We start from the raw sequence: 25,936 nt of genomic DNA, 5'->3' as shown, positions 1-25,936 counted from the left end.
GAGCACCTATGCCTCTGCAGAGTGGATCCAAGGACTGGCCCAATCAGGAGGTTTGGGAACAGGGGTGGGGTGGGGGAGAGCAGGTCGTGGGGGTGTTTCAAGGGCACCTGGGCGGCTACCTTCCTTACTGGATCTGGTGGCACACAGTCCGGGAGGTTGCACACCTGCCGGGTGGTCCTGGGCAGGCAGCTGGGGAGACCTCCTTCGGTCCTTGGGTTGGAGCTCAGAAAACTACCCTTCATGAGCACCTATGCCTCTGTAGAGTGGGTCCAAGGACTGGCCCAATCAAGAGTTTTGAGAACAGGGGTAGGGGAGCAGGTCGTGGGGGTGTTTCAAGGGCACCTGGGCGGCTACCTTCCTTACTGGATCTGGTGGCACACAGTCCGGGAGGTTGCACACCTGCCGGGTGGTCCTGGGCAGGCAGCTGGGGAGACCTCCTTCGGGGTCCTTGGGTCCTTACTGGATCTGGTGGCACTGAAGAATGTTTTGATAATTACATTTCAACTACAATTCATGAACTCTACTTGGGACAGATAAGGTGTGAACAAAGCACATAAACTTCCCTCCCCTCACCGTACTATGTTCTAGTAGAGAAGACAGAACATAGGATAAATAAGTAAAAGTGGGAAGATGAAGGTTAGAAGATGTCTCAGGAGCAGAAGTAAAGGAGAAAAGTGAGATAGGAAGAAGGTAGTGTTAGGAGAAGGTAAGCTTTTAGAGTGAGGGTCAAGAAACACATCTTGAAGGTGGCTTCTGATTAAATAAGAAAATGAATGAAGTAGCAAGGTGATGATGGTGAGCATCATTCTGGACAGAGAGAGCAGTAGGTTCCAAAACCTGAGATGAGAGAGTGCACATTGTCCGAGAACACCAAGGAGCCAGAGGACTGTGTGTAGTAAGTAAAGAAAAGAGAAGCTCCTGCTACTCTTTAGCCAAAGACTGATCACATTCAGCCTTTTAGGTCATTGTAAAGTGCTGGATTTCACTGTGAGTAATGAAAGGTACTGGATAATTTTGAGCCTTGGAGAGATGGTCAGATTTGCACTAAAATAATTCCTGCTGTTAAGAATACACAGCAGATGTAGCTAGCATTTTCGGAAGCCCCAACAATGATCCAGGTAAGAGACAATGAGCACTTCTCTCAGGTTGTGTGACACTGGCAAGGACAGTGTGGCAGGGACAGGGGTCCCCATGCCAGAGGAATCCGATTCCAAGTAGGGAGAACTCGCTCCTTAACCACTGTTTCACCCCCATCAGGTACATGCTGCGTGCTTAGTTGAGGTTGGTTAAATGTTAGAAAACATAATATGAAATGTGAAACCAAATTTGTTTCCTGGACAACTTCTGCTGCAGTACACTTTCATCACTACTCCTGTTCTGCTTTCCCTTCTTGGATTTTTATCTATGAATTAGCATTCCAGTGTCTGCTAACATACTAAGAGTGCTTTAATTTTCATTGACCTACAATAAGTTAAAGTGACACAAATAAGGATTCCATTCACCATTTTTTTCTATCTCATACCTTTGTGACCTAAAATTACTATTGTTGTCTTTTACTACTATAAAACTAAGATTAACTGTAACTGAATATTTTTTTTTAGGGAACAACTTAATTCTTTACTGAATACCTATAACATTTTTTATGAGGACCAGAAAAATCTGCATATTTTATGTGGACAGGTAAGCTCACCAAAGAAATTTAACATGGTTTGATTCACAGGGGAAAAAATTCTATGGTTTTTTTCTACAGAGGAGTCAGGTTGTGTTAGAATCTATAATCTAGCAGCACAAGGATTGGGGAGAAATAGGTGAATCTTTGGCTTGATTCCAATTTTCATTTTTAGACTGTATCACAACACACTAGGCCTGAAACAGCTGTGACTTTCTAAATATTTTTGAGATAGGGAAGCATTTTAAAATAACTTTAATTACATATTTGCTTTCTGTTTTAAAAAGAAAATTTAGTATGTTTTGAAGAGCAATTTCTTTAGAAATACTTTTTTTTTTTTTGAACCTGGGATTGAACTCAGGACCTTCTATTTCCAAGGCAGGTAGTGGCACCTCTGAGCTAAATCCCCAGCCCTATCATAATACTTTCTTACAAATGCAGCAGGATATGTAGAGAAGGATGTTCATTTTGGCATCATTTTTTATGGAGAAAATTTAAAGATATTTTAAGCCAATAGCAGATTATTCAAATAAATCATGATGTATCTGTAACACGAGTGAGTTATATTACAATTACTCTGCATTTTACCATAATAAGAATAAATTTTAAATTGTTGAAAAATAGTTCAGGAAGCTCCTGAAGCTAGAAAGTGTTTTTCAGGGAGCAACTGTCAACCTACTACACAAGGAGCCCTTGATTTTCCTTTTTATTCTTTTTATTTTTTCTGAATTTGAGACCTTGCATTTGTGAGGCAGGAGGTAGAACCATTGAGCTAAATCCCTGACCTACCTTTTTATTCTTTTTCCCTTCCTTTTTGGTTTAATTCCCTTCCTTTTGGTATAATGTGAATGCTTTCTTCGCCACAGATATCATCAATGAGTCATAAATTCTTCCTACTTGCTCATTTAGAAATGAGCAAATAGCTGCCAAGTTTCCCAGTAGCTGTTTATTCTAATTTCTACTTCAGTACTTTAATTTTGTTAATTAAAGCATTAGAATTTCACTTGAGAATCAGAGTCCAGAAAACATTTTTATGTACTATGCCCTCTGGTGGACACGCCATTACAATATGACATTCCTTCTGCAAGGTATAGATGTTTCCAACAATATAAGAATGTTTCAAAAATAGAATTATTTTTCAGCTAATCAAGAAGCCAAATAATCTTTCTTTGGAATTTTCTAATCTATTAACATTTCTTATGGACTTAATTTCTACATCTTCAGTTAAAACATGTATCTTCTGTAAGGACTATAAGAAAAATTATGGAGTCTATTGGTTTCTTCCTTAGACTGAAGATGGGAAACTAATTGTTGAAGGGATGCTGGATATTTTCTGGGGAGTAAAACAACCTATACAGCTGAAGATTCAAGATGAAAAGCGGGTCTGTTCTTTTACCACATTGAAGTTATCAGACACTTTTTCCAGCAAAGGGTAAATTATCTTCCATGCTCTTAATTCTTTTGATGATCTTCATATTTCCCTCTGTGGCATGTGCTCTTACAGAGGGGAGTTATGCTTGTGTGTAAATGCCCATACGTATACATGGCCTCATAAAATCCTCCAGTCACTTCATGAATTAGGTGTTCAAATCCAAGGCTCTTCAAGGTCAGGTAATTTGTGCCAGGTATCATGCAGCAGGACTGGACTGAACTTCTGTTTTCTGGGCTTCACAGCCCTCTGCTACTTGGCCTCTCTCCTGGAAGTCTGCACTCCCTCCCTGGAAGAGATAATATGTAAAAGCAGAATTGGATTAGCCATGGCCTGGTCTCCAAAGGGGGGGGGCGGCAGTAAATTTAAATTTCCTCTCTTCTTGCAACTAACTACTGTCGCTACTTCTAGAAAAGAGACATTATGCTCTACTTGATTGTCCTGCTCCTATTAGAGCAGCACAGCAGAGTGCATTTGAATTTAAGTGCACAGAACAGCTCCCTGTATAGGTTATGCAGCTGTTCCTGAATATCCAAGTTGAGTTGATTTGTAGTTAGACCTTAAGAATTTTCAGGAAAATTACTAAATATTCCCAGAAAGAATCATATTTATAAAACTTCTTTCTATCTTTCTCCTTTTCTTCCCTCCTTTTTGATCCTAGCTTTCCAATTCACCTCCCTGTGCACATGCTTTGAGATACTCAGCCTCCTCTTCTTACGCTTCTCCCTTCCATCTATTATTGGATGAACTTGGTGCGTCAGAGGCTGGATGGAGACAGAGCAGCCCAGCCAGATCTTTAGCCCCAGCTAAGGAAATCCCGGTATCACCTTAAAGGAAGTCTGTTTTCCTTTAGATAAAATACCTAAGCCCCATTATGATTTTGATCTTGCCAGTATTTCTCAAACATTATGCTCCAGCAATTCTAAACATTTTTCAATTCTCTAAATATAACCTGAAGTTTCTTACTTACCTGACTCTGCCTGGAAGTCCACCTGCTTCTACATAATTTACCTGTTCAGACTCAGGTCAGGTAACACATTCTCCCAAAAGCCTTTCATGAACCCTCAGTCAATACTAACTACACTAACAACCTTTGTATATCACCTCTAGAGCTCATTCTGGGTTTTTTTTCACCCCTCTACAGTGTGGTCCTCCACTTGAAGCACACTTGAATCAGCTTTGCAGCCCAGTGGCCATGACATATAGGGGCTAGAAGTGTATTATCAAGTGAGGTCTCCAGAAATCTGAGGTTAAAATACTTTTGCTTTTTTTGACAACTATCTTTCCATCTGTCACTCTGACTGGAATTCCACCCAAAGTAAGGATTATTAATGGGCATAGGGTCTAATACATAAGAAAAAGCAGAAGGGAAGCCATAGTCTTGGGTAGCCTGGTGAAGCCCTGCCTGAATCCCTTTCAGGTACTACATGACTGATGTAGTTAATGATTTCAATATGAGGAGCCTCATTTCAAAGGAGCAGTTGCCATCCACCCTGCTTTTTAAAGTATAGGATGTGAATTCACAAACTTCATTATCATACTTCACATTGCCTACAAACTCATGGCAAAGTTCTTTGAGCAGCCAGCTCTTTCTGATGCATCTTAACTTACTGACTTGTAGAAGTCTAATAAATGTTGAAGGTTAAAAGGAGATGTCTAAGAGATACAATATAGTATCATATTAAACCATCATTATTCTGTATGGCTATCCACACATGTTTTAATTTCTCATAGTCAATTTCTTCCTATCAATCCTGAATTTTGGGATGAATTTCAAGAGCTCAGGTGGAAAAGGTAATATTGATGCCTCTCCATATACTGCAATAGATAATAAAATAATATCTTCCTGATGCACCTTCTATTAAGCCTATTTGCATCTCTCATTATTGATCAGAAATTTATGGGAAGCAAACAGGAGTTATCTCTTATTGTTCAAAGTTAAGAATCAGGCTGGGGATTTAGCTCAGTGGTTCCGTCATCTGCCTTGCCAGCACAAGGTCCCAAGCTTGATCCCTGGTACCAGAAAAAAAAAAAAATTACCTATAAAATTGTATCCACCTGCCCTTAACCTTGCTAAAAGAATATTTGAGTTGCACTTGTGCAGTATATCAGATCTTTCTATTCAGCAAGAATTGGAAGAAAAAAAAAATCTCTTCTTATACATACACAGAGAGACGACAAATAACACAACACACACACAAGCAAGATTCAATCTCAGCAGTACTCAGTGAGAGCCAGCTGAACATTCAGGTTGGAAGGTGCAATATAATTTTGAATGGCTTTTCCCTGACCTCTAGTTCTCTATTAGGATATATAGCCATCTAAGGTAGTATTTGTTTCAATCCAATATTAAACATCCTCATTCTGGTTATGACCCTTACAGTGATTCATTTAAATTCTGAGCCTCTATTAAATTGTTGTTGTTGTTGTTATTGTTGGGATCAAACTCAGGACCTTGCACTTGCCAGGCAGGCATGGTACCAGTGAGTTAAATCCCCAGCCCCAACTCCTATTAAATTGCATTTTAAAAATTGACTATATCCACACTTTAAACATCCCACATGCTTCTTTTCCCATACTTTTATCCCCTGTGGGCACAATTTAGCACTTGTTCTCTTGCCTCCAGAAGCATTGTGCTTTCAAGGATGGAGACATCATGTACTCTGTGACAGGAGGGCTGAGCCATGTCTTTTAGACCATCCTTTGAGAAAATCTTAGAGAGAGTCTTGTCATTCTAGTTTATTTAATTATGTTAGAAATGTGTCACACTGATGAGTTATCAGCTGAATAGGAGTTGGAGATGCTTTAAAAATACATCAGTTGGTTTAAGACAAAACCACTTGCAATTCTTTGTTCTGATGACTCTGGATAGTATTTTGATCTCTGATATTGAGCCAAATGCTTTCTTTTGAAAACTTTTTTATTTAAAAATGGAGAAAATCCCAGCTACACTGTAGTTATTTTTGCTTGCACTAGTTTTCATTTCTATATCTAGGATCTTTCCAAAGTCAGCATTGTCATGCTTTGATTTAGGTCTAAATTGGCCCCATGAGCTTGGAAAGTGATAGGATCATGTGGGCATCACAGGTGATTTGCTAGGAGGAGGCAAGCAAGGTCTGTTCAGAAGAAGCAGGTCACTGTGTGCTCAACCCAGAAAGTGTTTCTCCCTCCCTGGTTCCTCCCTTGACTCTCTGCTATGCTGCTGCCATGAGGTAAGCAGCTTCTCCTCTGCGATGTTGTCCTGCCTTGGAACCAGCTGACTGTGGACTGAAACCTCTACAAACTGTGAGCCAAAATAAAACTGTCCTCCTGTAAATTTTGGGTGTCAGGTATTTTTTCCTTGTGACAAAGTGACTAAGACAAGTCAGTTGAATGAGATAAAGAGTAATAAATGGACAGGTGCACATTTGAAGAACTTCAGGACTATATTTTCTTACAACATGCATAGGAAATTGACTGCACTGTATTTGTCTATCAAATTTCTTCCTTTATTTTATTTTGGAAATCATTAGAATCCTTCTTAGGGTTTAAATTTTCAAGTAGTACACATCCTGAAGTTTGGTCAGACCAATATAAATCCTGTATTTGAACAAGTTAAACTAATTTGATATTAAAATTTTAACCAGATCTCTCTTGAAAACTCTGCTAACTGCCCTTGTACCTAGTAATGTGCAGAGTGGTATGGAGTAGCATTCACATCACACAACCCAGAGCTCAAAAGTAGTTTCCTCATATCAGGATGGTATGAGAGACCAAAGACTGAATGTCCTGGCCTTGTTTGATTACTTGTGTTTGTGTCATGCTACTAAACTTAGAAACTGAGGAGGACATCTGACTAGTTCACTGGAGTCACCAAGAACTTGTGCCGTTCATTGGTCCCCACTCATGGAAGTGAGTGTTGCCCAGATGAAGTAGTATCTGGGGACTTTGCATGTTTCATTTCTTCTTGTCACTGGCATTTGTCTTTTCTGCCATTGTTAACCCTGTGTTATGATCATTAAACCTGGTCCCTTCTTATTATTAGTTGGTTATGGATTAAGGGAAATGAATAATTTTATATACCACAAGAATTATTAGGGTATGAGAAGTTCTTTGAGTTAAGCCATTACATGTAGTTCTTGGAGTTTATGCCATTTATTTTAATTACATAGTAGAGCTTACTGGAAATTTTCTTAGCAAATATATTAGGATTATGTTATTTATTTCTTATGGTTATTGTGAGGAACAAATGATATAATAGCCATAAAAGAGTTCAAAAGAATTCAAAGGTCAAGGGGAAAAGGAAGATTTTTTTCAAATCCATCACTTATTAGTATTAATAAACATTTTTAACACTAGTGACATTCAAATAGAGTTAACACCAAAATTTCTTGTAGATGACTTTTTTGGTCATAAAACAGTTCTTATGGGGCCAGGAATCTAGCTCAGTGGTGCTGTGCCTGCCTGGCAAGCACAAGGTCCTGAGTTCTATCCCCAGTACCAAAAAAAAAAAGTTATTGTGGAAAAAACCTAGTGGGCTGGCCATTCCCATAATAGTAGTATGTATTTATCTAGAGAGATCCAGGAATGAGTAAGATCCCCAATGGAGCCCATCATGAAATGGATACAGATGATATTACTGGCTTGACAATGAAGATAAGAATGATCATGATAATTCCTATGAAACATACTGAGTGCTTACTATGTTCAGAGTATGATTTAATGATTTTTACACAAATGAACTCATTTAATCCTTACAACAGCCCTATCCTTCCTCATTTTCATTCCTGTTTTCCAGATATGGACTCTGAAGCCAAGAAAAACTAAGTTACTCATTTCAGACTAGATAAACAAAATAAAAATGAGAGATAGGCTGCTGTAAAAATAAACAGTTGTCTGGTTTTACAGTAAATATTCTAGGGTTATTAAAAATTGCTAGGATTCTTTACAAAATCACAATTTTGTACCATAGAAGTTTCTCCTACTTTTTCCTGTTTTGCAAACTGCTTTCATTAAGGGCCTTATAAATAGGTACAGTATCTTATTTTAGAGCCACTTTCCCTAACACTTCTAAAATATGTACTCACCACATATTAGTGGACTGAACATTTATGACTAAATTCTCCTAAGGCTATTGTGTGATGTCTTTATAAAGTGGATCATACTGGTTCCTACCAACTCATTCATATACATATATATATATATTTTATAGACTCTATATAACTTTGTTTCATATTAGACAAATTATTATGTTAAAATGTCAATACATATTCCCCAAAAGTACAGAAAATGTCTAAATCAAATACTGATTGCTTCACTATGAATTTAATTTTAATAATATCACAAAATTGTATAAATCTGGATAATATGTCTACTTACAATGTTTACATCTACTATGCTTAATATTGTAAATTTGAAATCTGCCATAGGCTTTAATACAAATGGTACTGATGTCATTTCCAAGATTTATTGCTTTTCAGGAGAATGGCACGCTGGGGTGAATTTGATGATCTATATCACATTACTGATCTGGACAGAACCCAGATTCCAGTGTCTGAAACAAGGAATTCTCGGGATGGTTAGTATCAAAATCTTGTTAATGGAGAGACATTTTTTTTAACCAGTGTAAAGATGATTCCTAAATGTCTGCCTTTTACACACCACTATTTAATATGCTCTTGTTTTATATGATACTTATTTAAAAACTCCTAGGAATATAGTAACTTAAGTCACTATAGTGCTCATATGATGTTTAAGAACAGTGCCAGCTCCTGTGGCATGTGACATTAGTAGTTGTAATAACAGTGATGATGATACTAATCCTAATATTATTGGTAGCTGTAATTAACTGAAACTCCACTGTCAGTCAAGGTATTTTGTATTTTATGTGAATTTTTTTCCTGTAATTCTCATATATAGGTATCCGTGGAGGAGCTGGTGACTAAACCATGAGTTGGGGTGGCAGGAATGATATTCCTGAACTGGAGCTGTGATGTTACCAAGACAGGTTCAGACTTATCGAGAATATCCTGCTGGCATTTGCTCATAAGTTTTGCCAACAACTTCTAATATTTAGTTTTTGTTTTTTTTTAAACAATTCTCAATTTTGCTTCTTGTTATTATTCTTCAGATCCCATAACAAACATGATTTTCCTTCAGGATTCTTCTTTTGGGGATCTTGACATCATGTTACATACTATATAGCCTCTTCCAATTATTCCCTTGAAGATATCCATGAAACCAAGCAGAACTCCAAATCTTGGCACCAAAGAGAAAAATCTATTTGTATTTAATTACCAGTACTAGGAAAAGATGAAATATGATGCTGCTCTAATTACAGTGGAATATTATTTAAAAATCCCTTCATTATGGACACTATCTCTTTAGTGATCTGGGAAATTATTTTTAAGTTTTTCTGTTTTTTGCATTTTTTTTTCCTAGAGACTCATTCATGTGCTTTGTTACTTCTGGTTGCTTTCTGTTTCAGAAGATTTAACTGGGTGGCTTTTGATTTCTATTACCTCAGTGGCCTCTGGATTTGCTATGAATTAGCTGGAGGTCAGGGGTTTCATCTTGCTTCTGTGTCTTGTCATTTTCTGTTTTTTTATTTCCTCACTGAGTTTATTGGTACATTTTAGATATACAGTACAGTTACATTCATTATTGGAACATAGTGAATATAGAGTACAGAAAAAAAATGTAGAGAGGAGCTTAAGAAAATGATGGAAACATAGTAAAGAACTTCAACATAGGAAAGAACTGAATTCCATAAAATAGGCTCAAACAGATATCCAGGAGATTAAAATTATTTTGAAAGTATATGTAGCAGAATCAACCATTGTGAAGATAAATTATCAGACACAGAAGACAGGCTTGCAGGTAGTGATCATCAAATGAAAGACGTTAAAAATAGCAAGAGACCATGAAAAACCAATACATAAGCTGCTAGATGATCTAAAGAGGAATAACATAAGTGTTATGGATTTGTTTACATGTCCCCTCAAAGCTTCATGTGGTTGTAGGTGGGGACGTTTTCAGAGGTGGTTGGATCTATAGTGTGTGACCCTGGAATTGTTTCATGGTACAATATTAGGAACAAGGGCATTAGGATTAAGGGTGTGAGTGTTACCCCTAAGTAGCCTAGAAAAGATATAAGGGATAGAAAAAGCTGCAGTTCTCTCTTTTTGCTTAGCTACCTTCTGCCCACCATTAACTATATCTCTTCTGTGATGCCAGCCTACCTTGTCATCCTTCCTTGGGTCCAGCTAATTATGGACAGAAACCCTTTATAAACTGTGAGATGAAGTTTCTCTGGTGTGAAAAGCTATAAAAGCTATAATAGTACATAAGATCCTAATGAGATAATTGACAATGTGAAATAGGAAGAAAATGGCTAAAGGTGTGGGGAAAATGGGGAGGGTAGGGGAAAGGTAAAATGGGAAAAGAAAAAAATATGACAAAATGAAAAAGTGAAAAAAATAAAGTGTTTGTAAATAGGAGGGAAAGAAGGGGTGAAGGGAGGGCATGGACAAGGAGAAAAAAATGAGAACCAAGACCTGTCATGTAAAGGTACAAGATCCCAATAATGAATGTAATTTTACTGTATACCTAAAATGTACCAATAAACTCAATAAAAGAAAAAAAATCCCAAAGTAAAATGGAACACATTTGCCACTAGATGGCACTATTCTTAAGAAGAAAATGTTTAATTGAGGAAACTGGAAAAGATGATGCAGAAGGCAGCTTTGAATCTTTTGCTTGTTAGCTTAGAAATACATGTTAGCTAATCCATTTCTATTAAACTCTGTGCCCACCCAAAAGATAGCAGGTCAGCCAATTGCTGTACTATAATTTCATATACTAAAACCTACTATAGAAATTGGAATGACACAGCAACCTAATTTGAATTAATGGACTATGGATCATTGTTGAACATGTATTCCCCAGTGGGAAAAAAAAATAGCAGGATAGTGGTCAATTAAGGGAAAAAATCATCACATCCCTGGAGTATTTGGGAAAGAATATTATGTGAATTATCTCTGTCATATATTACTAGCAGGCACTAATATAAAGCATATTGCTACTTTTGCTTTCACAAAAGTTGGGAACAAAATCTTTTTAGGCTCTGAATTCCATATAAATGGCTTTGGCCCAGTGTTTTTCTTCTAAGGGAAGGTAACAGTAACAAAGTAAAACAATGATCCTGATCTGATCTCATCATTTCTAAGTACTGTGCTCATAGACAAGCTGCTTCAAATACTGTGAGTTCAGACTGATAGAATATAAATTTTTGCTATCTTAAAGATTTTGAAAGTCTATATAATTCACCTCTCACTCACAATAAATTAAAATTGATCATTAACCTGAGATACAATTCATTGACAGAATATTCTCCAGTCAGTCTCAGACAATTATATGTATATGGCCAGGTAGAAGACTATAATGTTTTAAATGTCTGGAAAATAGCAAGCAATATTTCTAAATTTAATGAAAGTATATACCAATCAAGATGCAAGAAGACAAGTGGCTCAGTGATACTGGCTTTTAATCTTTATTCTTCCCAGACTATTTATCTTGTCAAAGCAGTACTCTGAAGCCTTATGTAGATGAAGAACCAGAATCCCCATTCCTCTACAGAACTATGAGTGAAACAGCCCTGGTGAGAAAAAGGACAAAGCCTCTAATGATGGAAAGAAAAGATCAACAGTTCCACAGGGCCTCTATTAATGGACACTTCTATAACTATGAAGTGAGTTACAGTTCCACTAATATGATTTAAGTCATGTTGTTTATTATACTGACAATACTGCACCACTCAGTTTAGCTTACAATTTTAAAAAGTAATGGTATTCATATGTCTGACATTTATTGGACACTCTGTATGTGCATTTAAAGGGTTTTAAATAGATTTTAATAAATTATCTCATTAATCACTAAAACTATTCGATGAAGTGGAAACCATTATTTCTCTTTACATACAAATTAATTGAGGTCACAATGATGTTAGGTAATTCTGAACTTGAATCCAGAATTGTCTAACACCAAGATTCCAAATCTATTTCATCACTGAAATGAATAAGAGTTCAAGGCATGCAGTAATTTGACAGCATTGGAGTTAGTAGATGCTGGAACCCAGATCTTCTGAATCCTCGTCTAGTGCTGTTGTCATACTCTATGAAGCTTCGTTATATAAACAACCTCAGACTAACACAGCCTCACCTCATCATAGTGCAGTGTGAATGTATGGTTCTCTAGACAGCTCATGAGCTCTGCTCATTTGTGGAAAGAGTGACTCAACCATGCACTAAAATGTCCACATAGAATTTTTTCAAATTTACTAAAGGTTGTCCCAGGTGTAGACCATATATCCTCCCAGAAAGATTGTTTACATATCTGGATTGTTTTCTTAACACCAGTGGACTATACATACCATCTAATTGTATCTATATCTTTATAGTGACCTCACAGTTTATGGCTCATTGATCTAACATTCCATTGAACCAACCCAATACCCAGTCATCTTCACATCTGGATCCACCCCTTTCTGCTGAGTTTTGGAACACTTGGAGATTGCATGTATAAATGAAACATGGAAACAAACCTTTACTTCATATCATTTTTTATTTTTAAATATACATCTTATGACATTCTTTTTTACTTTCTTCTATGTAATAAGTAAAATGTTTTCCCTTTTTTATTCTGTGCTACACACAGAATTGTTTTTCTCCCAAGTTGAGTATACACATACTATCAGCTACTTACCTGTGACTCCCTATTCTTTCTCACTTCTTCCTGTTTATTTGAACAAATTTCAGTTGTATCATAGAATTTAAAATTAATTTTACTTATCATAGTTACAAAATTAATAAAGAGTTTAGAATAATTTTGGTATATAGTTAGGACTAAATTAAATCCATAATTACTTGAGAATTCTATGAAATATTGGAATAGTATCACTTTCATTCATCCTATATTCTTCAAGCTCAATATACTATTATTTTTATAGAACTTTAAGGACTTATAAGATTTTTTCCCACAGACATCGATTTTTACCCCAGCCTTTGGATCAGAAACTAAAGTCAGAATAAACAGTAACATGAGAACTGAAGCAGTAATCAAGCAACTTCTCCAAAAATTTAAGGTAATCTTTATGATTAAACAGCTATAAAGACTTTGAACACAATTTAATTACAGACATATAATTTTACTCTTCTGAAAAGACCAGTTAATATGTAAATATAAATTCGGTTTCATCTCTGAAGGATACTTCCCTGTGCATGACATGTTACTAAATATGCCCTGATAGATCACATTACTCCTAGGGGATCATAGAAGATTTCATGCCCACAAGTGAAAAAGAAAGCACACAGATGCATAATTTTGGTCTGGTTGTCTTCAAAAACATCAAATGAAAACAAAAAAATCATGTTTGTTCATTTTTCCCTATTGACAGATTGAGAATAGTCCTCAAGATTTTGCTCTATACATTATTTTTGCGACAGGAGGTAAGAAAACTTTATCATTCTTTGTGCTTTGTTCTTTGTGTGTTGCTTTTCTGCCCATGGGGATGACAGAAGAGCAATTTACCTCATTTGGTGGTGGGAAAAGGGATGAAGGATCAAATGAAGGGAAAAGAGTTTCTCACTGTTTTGTGGAGGGGTTTTTGGTGCTGGGGTTTGGAATAAACCCAGGAACTCACACATGTCAAACACACGCTCTACCACTGATATAGTTTTAGCATGCTAATCATATTCTCCAATTTCAGAAAAAGATAACCTAAAAATACCCTCAAGACATTTTGTATTTTATAATCCAAGAGAGTTTTCTTGTTAGCCAGACATTACATTAATTGAATGGAAACCACTGAAACTTCTGTAGACCTTGGAGGCACTTGTGTCTTTGCATGTCTCCTTTCTGGCTTCACCTCCTCTCTCTAGCTCTTATTCTGGTTCAGTCATCCTTACATACCATTTGCCTCTGACCTTAATGTTTCCTCTTTCTTCCTGAGCACAGGGACTGACATGCTGTAGGTTTATTATATTTTCCTCAGAAAAGAAATGTGGTCAGAACTTGGCAGAGATGGTCTGGGCCTCACACAGACTAGGCAAGCCCTCTACCACTGAGCTATGTCTATTGCCTAGAATCTGTGTTTTTAATAGTCATGCCAGATGATCATGACTCAGGCTTATTCCTCTGTAATATCAAGGCTGGAATAAACTAAGGATACTAAACCAAGTTAATGTTACTAGAGGTAAAAAGAGGATTCTAGGGCATTGAGAAGGCCCAGACTCCCCAGGGGCCCCTGGAGAGGAATCCATTTAATCTATATAGTATAGTCCATGTAGTCTATAGGCTCTAGAAATATTCAAAACAGAAATAATTGCCCAGATAACTACAGAGATGATGAGGAGAACAAAAGTCATGATTAGAGACTCTAAAGCATTAACATAAAAAAGATGAGTTCAGGATGATGATGGAAGCCAGGAATGCTCAGCATAGGATAAAATGGAAACCATGAATACCCAACATAAGAAATAAATGGAAACCATGAAACAAATTCAAGGTGATATCCAGGAGATTAAAAACTCTGTTGCAAGTATACATAGTAGACTAACCCTATCGGAAGACAGAATGTCAGATATAGAAGACAGGATGGCAGTCACTGACCATGAAAAGAGAAATCTCTTAAAAATACTAAGGGGTCATGAGAAATCAATCCAACAGCTCCTACATGACATAGAGAAGAATAATATAAGATTGACAGGAGTTCATGAAAAAGCAGGAGAAAGTACAAATGACATAAAAAATTGTTCACAGAATTAATGATAGAAAACTTCCCAAACATAGCAAAAGAACTTGACATACAAATGAGGCATATAGATCTTCAACTTTGATTAAAAAAAAAAAATCTACACCTAGACGTATAGTAGTCAAGATCCCAGAAACCCAAGAGAAGTGCAAAATGCTACAAGTAGAGAAACAAAATAAATTACATTAAAACGAAAGCCCATCAGAATCACAATAGACTTTTCAACACAAACCCTCAAATCAGAGAGCCTGGAGTTATATATTTCAAGTCCTAATGACAGACAACACTTTAATAGCAAAATACCCTAGGAAATGTCACAATGTAAAATAACTTCGGCCATTTCCTTTATTTAGTTCATAATCAACTGGCACCAGAGGCATCTAGTCTCCCTAAAAAGTTTTGTAAATGAAAAGAACCATTGTTAACTTTGCTGACCAGACATACCCCTGCCCCTGGGCTAGAACAGATAGCTAGATGAATTTTAAAGGTAACCACCCTACCAAAGAAGTGCTACATCTGGATTGAAATTCAACTACCTCGCCACCATATTTTGAATATCAGCAATGTGAACTGTGAAAATGAAATGTAACCACCTGAACAAGATCAAGGATGTAAAACCCTATAAAAGAAGGAATTGTGGCCCAGTACTGGGTCGATCAGGGCACTGCCATTAGGTATGATCAATCCCCATTGATGAAGTAAACTTGTTATTTTACTTAACATTCTGCTACCTCTCTGTGTGTCACTTGCCAATTCCTTCCATAATGCTAAAACGTCCAACCTAGGCTGATGTATCCTGCTAAACTATCTTTCAAAATTGATGGGGAAATAAGATACTTCCTTGACAAAGAACACCTGAGAAACTTCATAAATGCCAAACCAGCACTCCAAATATTATTTTTAAATATCCTAGAAAAGGACAATGAAGTTCACAACTCCAGGAGGCCCAACAGAGCAAATCCAATAGGCAAGAATTTAAAGGGAGAGGGAGAAAAATAAAAACAAACCAACAACAGGAAAATAACATGACTATGATAAGTCAATACATACCAGTTATAACCATCAAAGTCAATGGCCTCAATTCGCCAATCAAAAGAAATAGACTGGCAGAATGGAATACGAAGCAAAATCCAACAATGTGCTATATACATGAAATACACCTACTTGAAAAAGAAACTAATTGACTGAAAGTAAAAGGATGGAAAACAGTTTTCCATGTGATGGGAACCCTGAAAAAAAGCAGGGGTAGCTATCTTATTTGCAGACAAAGTAGATTTCAAATCAAAACCAAGAGAAACAAAGAAGTTCGCTGCATCATTGTAAAGGGAACAATCCAAGAGGAAGAGATGGCAATTAGAAATATATATGCACCAAACACTAATGCCCCAACTATACAAAACAAATATTAAGGGACATGGACACCAAATAAGCACTAATATAAATGTAGTGGGGGACCTCAATACCCCCTTGTCACAAATAGATCATCTCAACTAAAAATCAACAACAAAATATTAGAACTGAACCAAGCTTTTAAACAAATGGACTTAATAGATGACTACAGAGTGTTCCATCCCACAAAATCAAATATGCATTCTTTTTGGCTGCACATGAGTCATTCTCCAAAATAGACCACATACTAAGTCATAGAACAGGTTTAGACAAATGTAAAGGAATCAAAGTTATCCCATGTATATTATCAGATCATAGTGCAATTAAACTGGAGATCAATAGCAAAAGAAGAACTTCACAAACACATGCAAATTGAATAACACTCTCCTGAACAACCTATGTGTCACAGAGCAAAATAAAGAAATTAGTCACATTACAATTTAATGATAATGCTAGTACAACATACAGGAATCTCTGGGATACAATGAAAGTAGTTTTATGTGGAAAATTCATAGCAGTGAATGCCCAAACTAGGAAAACAGTGAATTCAAATAAACATCCTAATGGTGAATCTTAAACTCCTAGATAAAGAAAAGCAAGAGAAACCCAAAACTCATACAAGGGAGGAAATTATAAAGATCAGAGCAGAAATCAATGCAATGGAGACTAAGAGAATGATACAAAAAAAATCATCAAATTGAAGAGTTGATTTTTTGAAAGAATAAATAAAATTGATAAGGCTTTAGCCTTATCAAAAAAAAGGATAGAAAAAGCTCAAATTCATGCAATTGAGAATGAAATTGGTGACCTCACACAGATCCAGCAGAAATCAAGAGGATCATCAGTACCTACTTTGAGAACCTGTACTCTAATAAAATGGAAGACACAGAAGAAATGGAAAGATTTCTAGATACATATAAATTTCCAAAGTTGAATGAAGATATAAAAATTCTAAACACCCCAATTACAACCAGTGAAATTAAAAATGTAATTTAAAATTTTACCAACAAAGAAAAGCCTAGGTCCTAATAGCTTTGATGCTTAATTCTACAAAACATTTAGAGAAGAACTATTACCACTACTTTTTAAACCTTACAATGAAATTGAAAGGGAAGCAATACTTCCAGATTCATTCCTGGAGCAAGTGTTACTTTGATTCTAAAACAAGGGAAGGACCCAACCAAAAAAAGAGAAATGCAAGCCAATCTCCTTAATGAATGTAAATACAAAAATCCTCACTAAGATAATGGCAAACAGAACCAGAGGATAATCAAGAAGATCATACAACCTGACCAAATCAGATTTATCCCAGGGATGCAAGGATGGTTCAACACACCTAAATCAATAAATGTACCATGCTATATTAACAGAGTCAAGGACAAAAGCCATATGATCATCTCAATAGATGCAGAAAAAGCATTTGACAAAATTCAACACCCATTCATGATTTTTAAAAAATGAAGAAAATGGAATAGATGGTCTTTATCTTAATTGATAAAGGCAATCTATGAAAAAACAACAGCCAACATCATACTAAATGGTCAAAAACTGAAAACCTTCACAATAAAATCAGGAATAAGATAAGGATGCCCACTGTTCAATATAGGTTTGGAAACATTACCCACAGCAATTAGACAATAGAAAGAAATAAAAGCAATAAATATAGGAAAGAAAGAAGTTAAAACTTGCTGATATGATACTCTACATAGAAAACCCACAAAATTCCACCAAAAGACTTCTAGGCTTAATTCACAGATTCAGTAGAGAAGCTGGATACAAGGTAAACACACAAAAATCATTAAACTTCTTGTCTGTTTAGCCCCTATAGTGAATTAATTAGTTCCCCAATAAAGACCAAGAGGCAGAAATAATCACCAGAGTAAGGGCAGTATGGGAAGAGAGCAGAGCTGGACCATTTGCTCCAGAGCTCAAGAGCTGCATGTCTCTTTATTCCTTCAGCAGAAAGAGCTATAGAACAACTACAGTGCTCTTTAGTTCACAGCAGTTACAGTGTCTTATTACATATTGAGGAATGCTGATAAACACCAGCTACACAATCTTGATCATGCTGCACATGCATGGTTAAGTATGGTAAGTCATTCTTATATAACTGTGGCCCATTAATGTGCATGTCCCTGAGAGTAGAGTCATGTCCTTAAGTGTTCTCAGGTGCACTTAGGTCTGCCAGGCTTCGAATAGAATCAGAAGTGGTACCTCACAGGCATGATGAGAGGAGCTCAATTATCAGTATCTGCCTTTGCTTCAGAAACGGTAGGGAAATTAAAACAATGAACTCTGACATCATGGAAACAGCAGTTTGAAATGTCATTCTTACCGTGCTGATGCTTTTGAGTTCCAGACCGTTGCTTAATTTTTTTCCTGGGATAAATTCAGCCCAGGATATGAAAACAGTTTTGACTCAAAGGAAATAAATGAGGAATGGAGAAGGGAGAATGAAGAAAGAAGATGAATAAAAAGAGCACTGTTTTTAATGCTTCACTTTGTTAAAAATATATTCCCAGATGGGAAACTACTTTGACAGAATACTAGGAGTACTTTTTTGGTGGGAGTATTTATATGATAACTTTTTAGGAAAATTAAAGTTCTGGGAATATACAAATTTTGTTTTTCTATCTCATTTTTATAGCTGAATAGATAAAGCCCATAGATAAATGAAGTATTCAAAGTACTGAAAACAGTATTATTTGTGATTTCAGGCGTCTATCATCCACTGGGGTCTTGGAACATATTCATTGTGGATAAGAGGGAATGATTGTCTCTTTGAGGAGTGATTCTAATTGTTTTTGTTTCAGACCTTATTTGTTCCAAATGAGATAAAAAATAAAACAATGGGAAAATTATTTTTCTTCTTTTTTTCTAGAATGACCTCCTGATTGTGGTTGATTCTTTTTTTATCTGCAGAGCAGAGACAGCTAAAGAAAACAGACATTCCACTACTGCAGAGGCTTCTACAAGGACCTTCCAGAAACAATGCTCGCATTTTTCTCATGGATAAAGATACAGAAGAAATTAGTAGTGATGTATGAATATCACCACCCTAAATCTCTCTTTGCCTCTCCTGCCTCACTCAGCATTTTTCATAAATTCTCTGCTTGCTTTTTTGTTTTGTTTTGTCCTCAGGTGGCTCAATACATTAATTTTCATTTTTCTCTCTTGGAATCCATTCTTGAAAGACTAAATGAAGAAGAGAAAAGAGAGATTAAAAGAACAATAACAAAGTAAGTCAAGGGTATGCATCTGGTTATGTGGTCCTTCAGTAGGTTCAGTACACAAAATTTATCCAATTTTTAATACTCTTACTCTCCTTCTCATTTTCAGATTTAATACAGAAAAAGCCATTCTACTGAAATGTCTTAAAAGTAAACATGCAGTAAAAACAGAGACAACAGTTTAGCGGTACTGGCTTCTATTGCTGTATCATTTTTTAAATGTTAGAGATTTTACTATTTGGTGAATACATAAAGTCCAAAGTTGCTTTCAAATATATATGACCTAAAATCTGTAGAAAACTGAGAAGCAGAAGAGCCTGTTTCTCAGTGAAGAGATGAGTTAACTATATTTCACAGCTGAACTAAAATGAGATTGAACTTAGTTTCAGTGTCTGAAAAAATTTTGAATATTATGAATATCAAGTATCTTTTATAGTAAAATGAAATAAACTTGAATTTAATTTTTATGAAATCTTCAGATATCAGTTTCAAATTCTTTTAGCTTGAACCTATGGAAAACTGAAGCATCAACCAACTCAGAAATAACCAGAAGTAGATGCTGCCAGTTTTTTAAATAAACAAGAAGCTCATTCTTACACCATCAAGGATCTGATGGCAACTTCACAGCTCTAGCATTTTCATAAAATCTATGATTATATATGGGTTTATGACTTTGAATGTCTGTAATGCTAGAGATATCTGTTCTTTGGAAAAGAAAATATGATAGGCTGTAAAGAAATCTACTTTATAATTTTCTCAATCTTGCTCCTTCTTTTTCCTCTTTCTCTGCTCTGTTGATCACTTTCAAAACTATTATAAAGCCCTTTAAAATAATATTAATTATTTTTCTTTATCCAAACAAATATACCAAAGAGACTTAATGTATGCATTTGTTAAAATAAGATGTGGCCATAAATATCTTTTTGTTGATGAATGAATACAGTGGATAAAGCAAAACTTTGCAGCTTTGCCAGGTGGGGGATTTACAGCACTGCCCTTTCAGCATCCTTGTTATTCTATGAGATATTTATCAAGGTACTTGAGTTATGCTAAACTCATTTTTTAAAAAACACTGCAAGAACAGATTCATCTGTGATTCTAGTTATGAGTCTGTATTAAAATAAAACTTTGTGCAACATTCTTCCACTCCCTAAGCTACTTCCATTTGCATTTCCCCTAGGCATTGTATTAAATTGCTTGATCACAGTACATGTACTGAATAATATGGTTGTATGTACTAAACCCAGTTGAAATATTAACTATTGTTATTAAAATGTGAAATATTTTTAAGACAAAAATCAATGCTTTTCAATAGCACCAAAATATAAACTGGATAAAAGTAATGTATAAAATGTCTTTTCTTGTCCTAGAAAATCTTTTTTTACTAAAACAGAGGATTGTCTTTTTATCTTTCACCTGTTAATTAATAAGAAAATGCTTTCATCTCACTAAGCAACTGGAATGTTAAAATTTAGTTTATTTATAAAAAATGTAAGATAGTGTAAAGTATGTTCCATAAACAAGACAGAAGATTGTTCTTTAATATATCGAAAGTCTACAAAATTCATAAGAAAAGTAACAAGCCTGAGCAGCAGGGTATGGTGGAGAGGGATTATAAATAGTATGAAAAGAAAAATTGCAGAAGGCCCAGGGATTTAATTCAGTGGTTCTGTTGCCTTCCTTGTGAGCACAATGTCCTGAGTTAAATCCCCATTACCAAAAAAGAAAAAGAAAAACTGCAGAAGAAATGCAAATGCCTATGAATTACATAAAAAGTTGTATTTTAACAGTGATCAAATATGTATTAGTCTGAGACCAATCAATAGAAACACTGGAGAAGTTTAGTATAAAGAATGATTATTAAACTCTCAGGCATGGTGACTCATGCCTTAATCCCAGCTACTTAGAAAGCTGAGGCAAGAGCACTGCAAGTGTGAGGCCACCTGGGCAATACCATGAGACCTTGGCTCAAAATAAATTTTTACACGGGCTGAGGATATTAGTTCAGTGGTAAAACCTTTGACTGGTATGTGCAAGATCCTGGCTTCAATCCCCAGTGCTGCAAAGGGGAAAAAAGAATTATTAGGCTATGATAGGGGATAACTCTAAAAGATACCTTAAAACCAAGCAGGCAAATCTGAAAAAGGAAGAGACATTTCTGAATTTACTAGATAGGGTGTGATTGCAGCCCAGTGAGTAGAAGTTTGCTGGTTTCTCAGGTCTCAGAGTTGCACCACACTTGCCAGTGAGCAGGAACAACCCTCTGTGATGTGGACAAGTGAGCATACAGAGGGACTTGGAGCTTTGTTAAAGGTGAGCACAAAGGTCAAGGGTGCTGCTCCATATACTGCTGGACTAGGAGCTGGGGGGTGGCTCTTTCAGGAATCTCATGTAATTATGCATAACTTGCTAGAGCATCTTCAAGGGTGCATATGACAAATGTAAGGAAAACAGCTCACAAGATGGCTGGCCACAAAGACATCTCTCAGTGAACCTGCATCTTGCTGAAAAGATTTTTGTGGACAGTAGTCATTGAAGCTAAGCTTAGAACAATCCTGAACTGGGGCTCGAGATTGTGCCATCACTGGTCAAATAAAAACTGAAGAAGCCAGCTAGGTCATAGGTGCTGAAGAAAGAGGCATAATACTGACACCTACCACTGGGAAAACCAGTGTGGGTGGAGCAGTGGAGGAAAACATGTCATCTTCAGGAGCGTGGCTAAGGGCCTCTGAGAATCAGAATACTTCATCCTTCTGCAGAGTTGCTCATATACCCTCTGCTGACACAGCATGACATCATGTGAGCTGCAAAGGAAATACTTAAGTGTCCATTCTCACAGGTGGCAACAATTTGGGGTTGAGAGACAATAAAATAATAATTAGCATGTCAGTAGCATGCCTATCTTTTAGTATCTACTCAATACATCACAATGAGATGGACACCAACTAGAAGAAATATAAATATGTCAATACAATTTTTCTTGAAGAAAGATTAGTGAATTTAAATAATTCTACTTGTAGACTCTTACCATTTGGAAATAATCATAGATGTAAAGACATTCTACAAAAATATTTATTGTACTGTTATTTATTGTGATAAAAGACAATAAAAAGCCTACATATTCAAAAAATTGGGAAAAAAGGTTAAAGAAGGAAACAGAAAATGTTATTAAAATTATTCCCCAAAATTTTATAATTATATATATATATATATCATAATATGTACATGCATCAAAATATATATACTATTCTTAACATTTATATGTGTGTTTATGTGTATATACACACACTCATTTTTAATGAATGCACACAAACCAAAAACATGTCAAAAGTTGTTCTAGGCTGTAGAATTATGGTTGATTCATGTGCTTCTAGTTTTGCTGTGTTTATTGATATTTAATGAATATGTTACTTTTTTAAACCAGTAATTTAAATCCTTTGATTTAAAAGTTGTGAACAAAGAGAGGGAAGGGATAAGGAATGCAAAATATGGGAATTGGGATGTTACATACATGTACCCACTCCATACAACAAATGTAAACATATGCTGCCAATATGTACAAAAACAGAAGGAAAGAGATCAAGAGATAGTTGGAGGGAGGGAAGGGAAATGGGATTTTCAAAAGGGATTAGGATGAGTTATGTGCATGTACTTACTTCCCACAAGGAAAGTAAACATTATATACCACACATATACTAACAAACTAAAATAATTTTTTAAAGTACATGCAAGCACAGAATTCCATTAGAAGTTTTAAAAAGTTCAAATGAATTACTCCAATGAGATATATCACTTTTGTGGTAATTTTAAAATACATCCATAAAGTCTTTCAAAAGATAGAGCCTGATCCTCCCTACATTCAAGTTATATTTACGAGGTTCAATGTGATATATGCACACATCATGTAAAAACCAAATCAAGGTACTTAATATATCATCATCTCATGTACTCTTTCAGCAATTAGTGACTTCTAACAAATAGAAGAAAGGAAAGACAGCACAGATTTGTAGATTGGATCCTCAAAGTCACTCTGGTTTTCTCCTTGCTACTCTCTTTCAACACAGGCTCTCACTATCAGGGGTTGAGTAGCCCTAGGCAGAGTCCCACCCAAAGAGGCCTGAGATGTTCTACAGAAATCCAAAAGGTCTGGGGATTCCCACCAACAGCTACATAGGAGGCTGGCTTGGAAGTGGATCTTCCATCCTCAGTCAAGTTTTGAGATAACGGTAGTCCTGTCTAATCACTTGAGGAAACTTCAAGAGAGACCTTGAGTCAGAAACCACAGTGCAAAAACTCCTGGAATCCTCATCTTTGAAAATTGTGTGAAAGAAGTGTTTATTGTGGTGTGTTGCTAACTTTTAGGATAACTGGTTTTATAGAAGTTGATAACTATTAAAATTTCTGAGGTAAAAATCTGATTTCAGAGTTATCTTTGCATAATACTAGCCTATAAAATTTTGTCATGAAACATTTTTCCTTATTTTAGTTGGTTCAAATATTTTATTACCAGTTATGTATCAAAATTAAATTCTAGATAATATATATTATGTTTACTAATAATATAAATCCTGTAATATATTATGCTTATGAGTAATAGCAAATCTGTAACTTTCTTTGTATACTGATTGTATTTTGTATTGTGTCTTGAGTACAAGATATGCTCAATAAAATCAAAGTAAGTAATTGTAAAATGAATTAATTATCTGAAATGTTTTTTAAATAAAATCCCCTTTACAAATGTGCCTTTTCTACAAGTCTGATCCAGCAGATAAAAATATATAAAAATTCTGCTATATAGTTTTCCCTCAACATAGGAAATATCTTCCCTCAACATATTAAAATATGTCATAGCTCTATGAAAAATATACAGTTTGGCAATGTTGTCGTGGAATCTGATATAGGGGTATCCATATTGGTTTTAGTAACTGAAGGGGAAATAATTCACTTGTAAGACAGTTGATGAAATGGAGAATTAGCAGGAATAACTACTGAATTGAGATATATGCATAAGAAAGAAAGATGAGATGGGATGCAATTAGGGAGGATAGAAACCTTCAATGACATAATTCAACCTCTAAGTTAATAACACATAACACTTATTTGATTAACCTACCTGATATTGTCAATATTTGACCTATAAAGGAAGAAACTTTACTTCTTACTAATAACATTTGCTATTTGCTAGACACTATTTTAAGTGCATTTATATGTTAACTAACTTAATGCTTATAATCTCAAAAAGTTTTTCTCTCAAATCCATTTTACAGATAGGGAATGTAAACCAAGAAAAGATTAAGAGGTTTGCTTAAGAGGGCTTTGTAAAAGAAATAGGATTTGAGTTTATGGCCCCAGAATCCAGACTTTTAGTATTCATCATCTATACCCTCTACCCAGACTGCTTTCTTTCAATCTGTCCTTGTTTTATGTTTCCTCACTTGTAAAATGGTAATAATAATAATACAGTTATCCCTTACCATCTTAGGGGTTGGGTTCTAGGTCCCTCCTCAGGTACCAAAATACAAGGATGCTCAAATACCTCAAGTAAAATGGCAGAGTAGTGACACATAGCCTACCTACATCCTCCTGTATATTTTAGATTTATTATAATATCTACTATAATAAAAATACTAAGAGTAGTTACATTCTATGGTGGAGGGAAAAAAGGTAAGACAAAAAGTCTATACATTTTCAGTCTACCATATTGTTTGGTGTTTTTATGATTTATTTTGTTTCTTTGTAAGGGTGAATATTGTAGGTTTTTTTCTTTTGCCCTATTTTATTCATTCTTTCCTTCTCTCCTTTGTCTTCTTCACCAGCATCCTGAAGCTTGAGTAATAGTCCTTTGTCCTTCAGCCTTGATTCTAATCTATTTTTCTTCTTTTATTTTTCTATTTTTCCCACTTGTTCCTTCTAAATTTTCTCTCCTGAGGGTACAATCACTCTATTGAGTCAATATTTGCTATATATAATTTTCTGACATTCTCAGTTTTTATTATACAACTATAGATCTTGAACTTATATTTAAAGGTGGCAAGTTATTAGTTATCAAAGTTTATCATTTTCCAGTCTGTGTTTGATGCTATTGTTATTGCTGATTGTGCTACTAGAGCCAAGGTGAAATAGTTGCTATGATCCATTGATCTTCCTTGTATGCCAACACCTATATTTTCTGGGGACATAAACAATACTACAGTCCAGTACCAAAGAACTGGCTGGGTGTTAGGCCAAACAGGCTGCAACTTTTCATTCCTAATAAACAGAAGATGCAGAATGCTATGACCACATCAAAAGCCAAAAGCCAGGTAAGCTGAGAAGACATCTCTGAAAAGCATTAATTTACTAAAGAGGTCTCAATACTAGCATTAAAACTATCTGCCATAGTACTTTACAAGCCTAGCAGCAGAAAACAAATTTTAAAAATAGAAAATGAG

At 35.6% G+C, this 25,936-nt stretch overlaps 1 protein-coding gene across 1 annotated transcript in view; it reads left to right on the top strand.

The window, feature by feature from the left end:
• The window catches only part of Rassf6 (Ras association domain family member 6), a 59,977-nt gene extending 40,287 nt beyond the window's left edge, over positions 1 to 19,690 (top strand). Inside the window, exons 3-11 of the mRNA XM_010610882.1 lie at positions 1,602 to 1,680; positions 2,959 to 3,101; positions 8,558 to 8,655; positions 11,642 to 11,826; positions 13,117 to 13,218; positions 13,531 to 13,582; positions 19,198 to 19,316; positions 19,417 to 19,514; positions 19,615 to 19,690. Coding sequence (XP_010609184.1) covers positions 1,602 to 1,680; positions 2,959 to 3,101; positions 8,558 to 8,655; positions 11,642 to 11,826; positions 13,117 to 13,218; positions 13,531 to 13,582; positions 19,198 to 19,316; positions 19,417 to 19,514; positions 19,615 to 19,690 — 952 coding nt within the window. The remainder of the gene's footprint in view (positions 1 to 1,601; positions 1,681 to 2,958; positions 3,102 to 8,557; positions 8,656 to 11,641; positions 11,827 to 13,116; positions 13,219 to 13,530; positions 13,583 to 19,197; positions 19,317 to 19,416; positions 19,515 to 19,614) is intronic.
• The last annotated feature ends 6,246 nt before the right edge of the window (positions 19,691 to 25,936 follow it).

Source organism: Fukomys damarensis, unplaced genomic scaffold (assembly GCF_012274545.1).
Source record: "Fukomys damarensis isolate Sample0158 unplaced genomic scaffold, DMR_v1.0_HiC HiC_scaffold_35, whole genome shotgun sequence".
Taxonomy (NCBI): Eukaryota; Metazoa; Chordata; class Mammalia; order Rodentia; family Bathyergidae; genus Fukomys; species Fukomys damarensis.
Note: the sequence above shows the minus strand (reverse complement) of the source record. Positions and strands in the feature narration are given on the sequence as shown.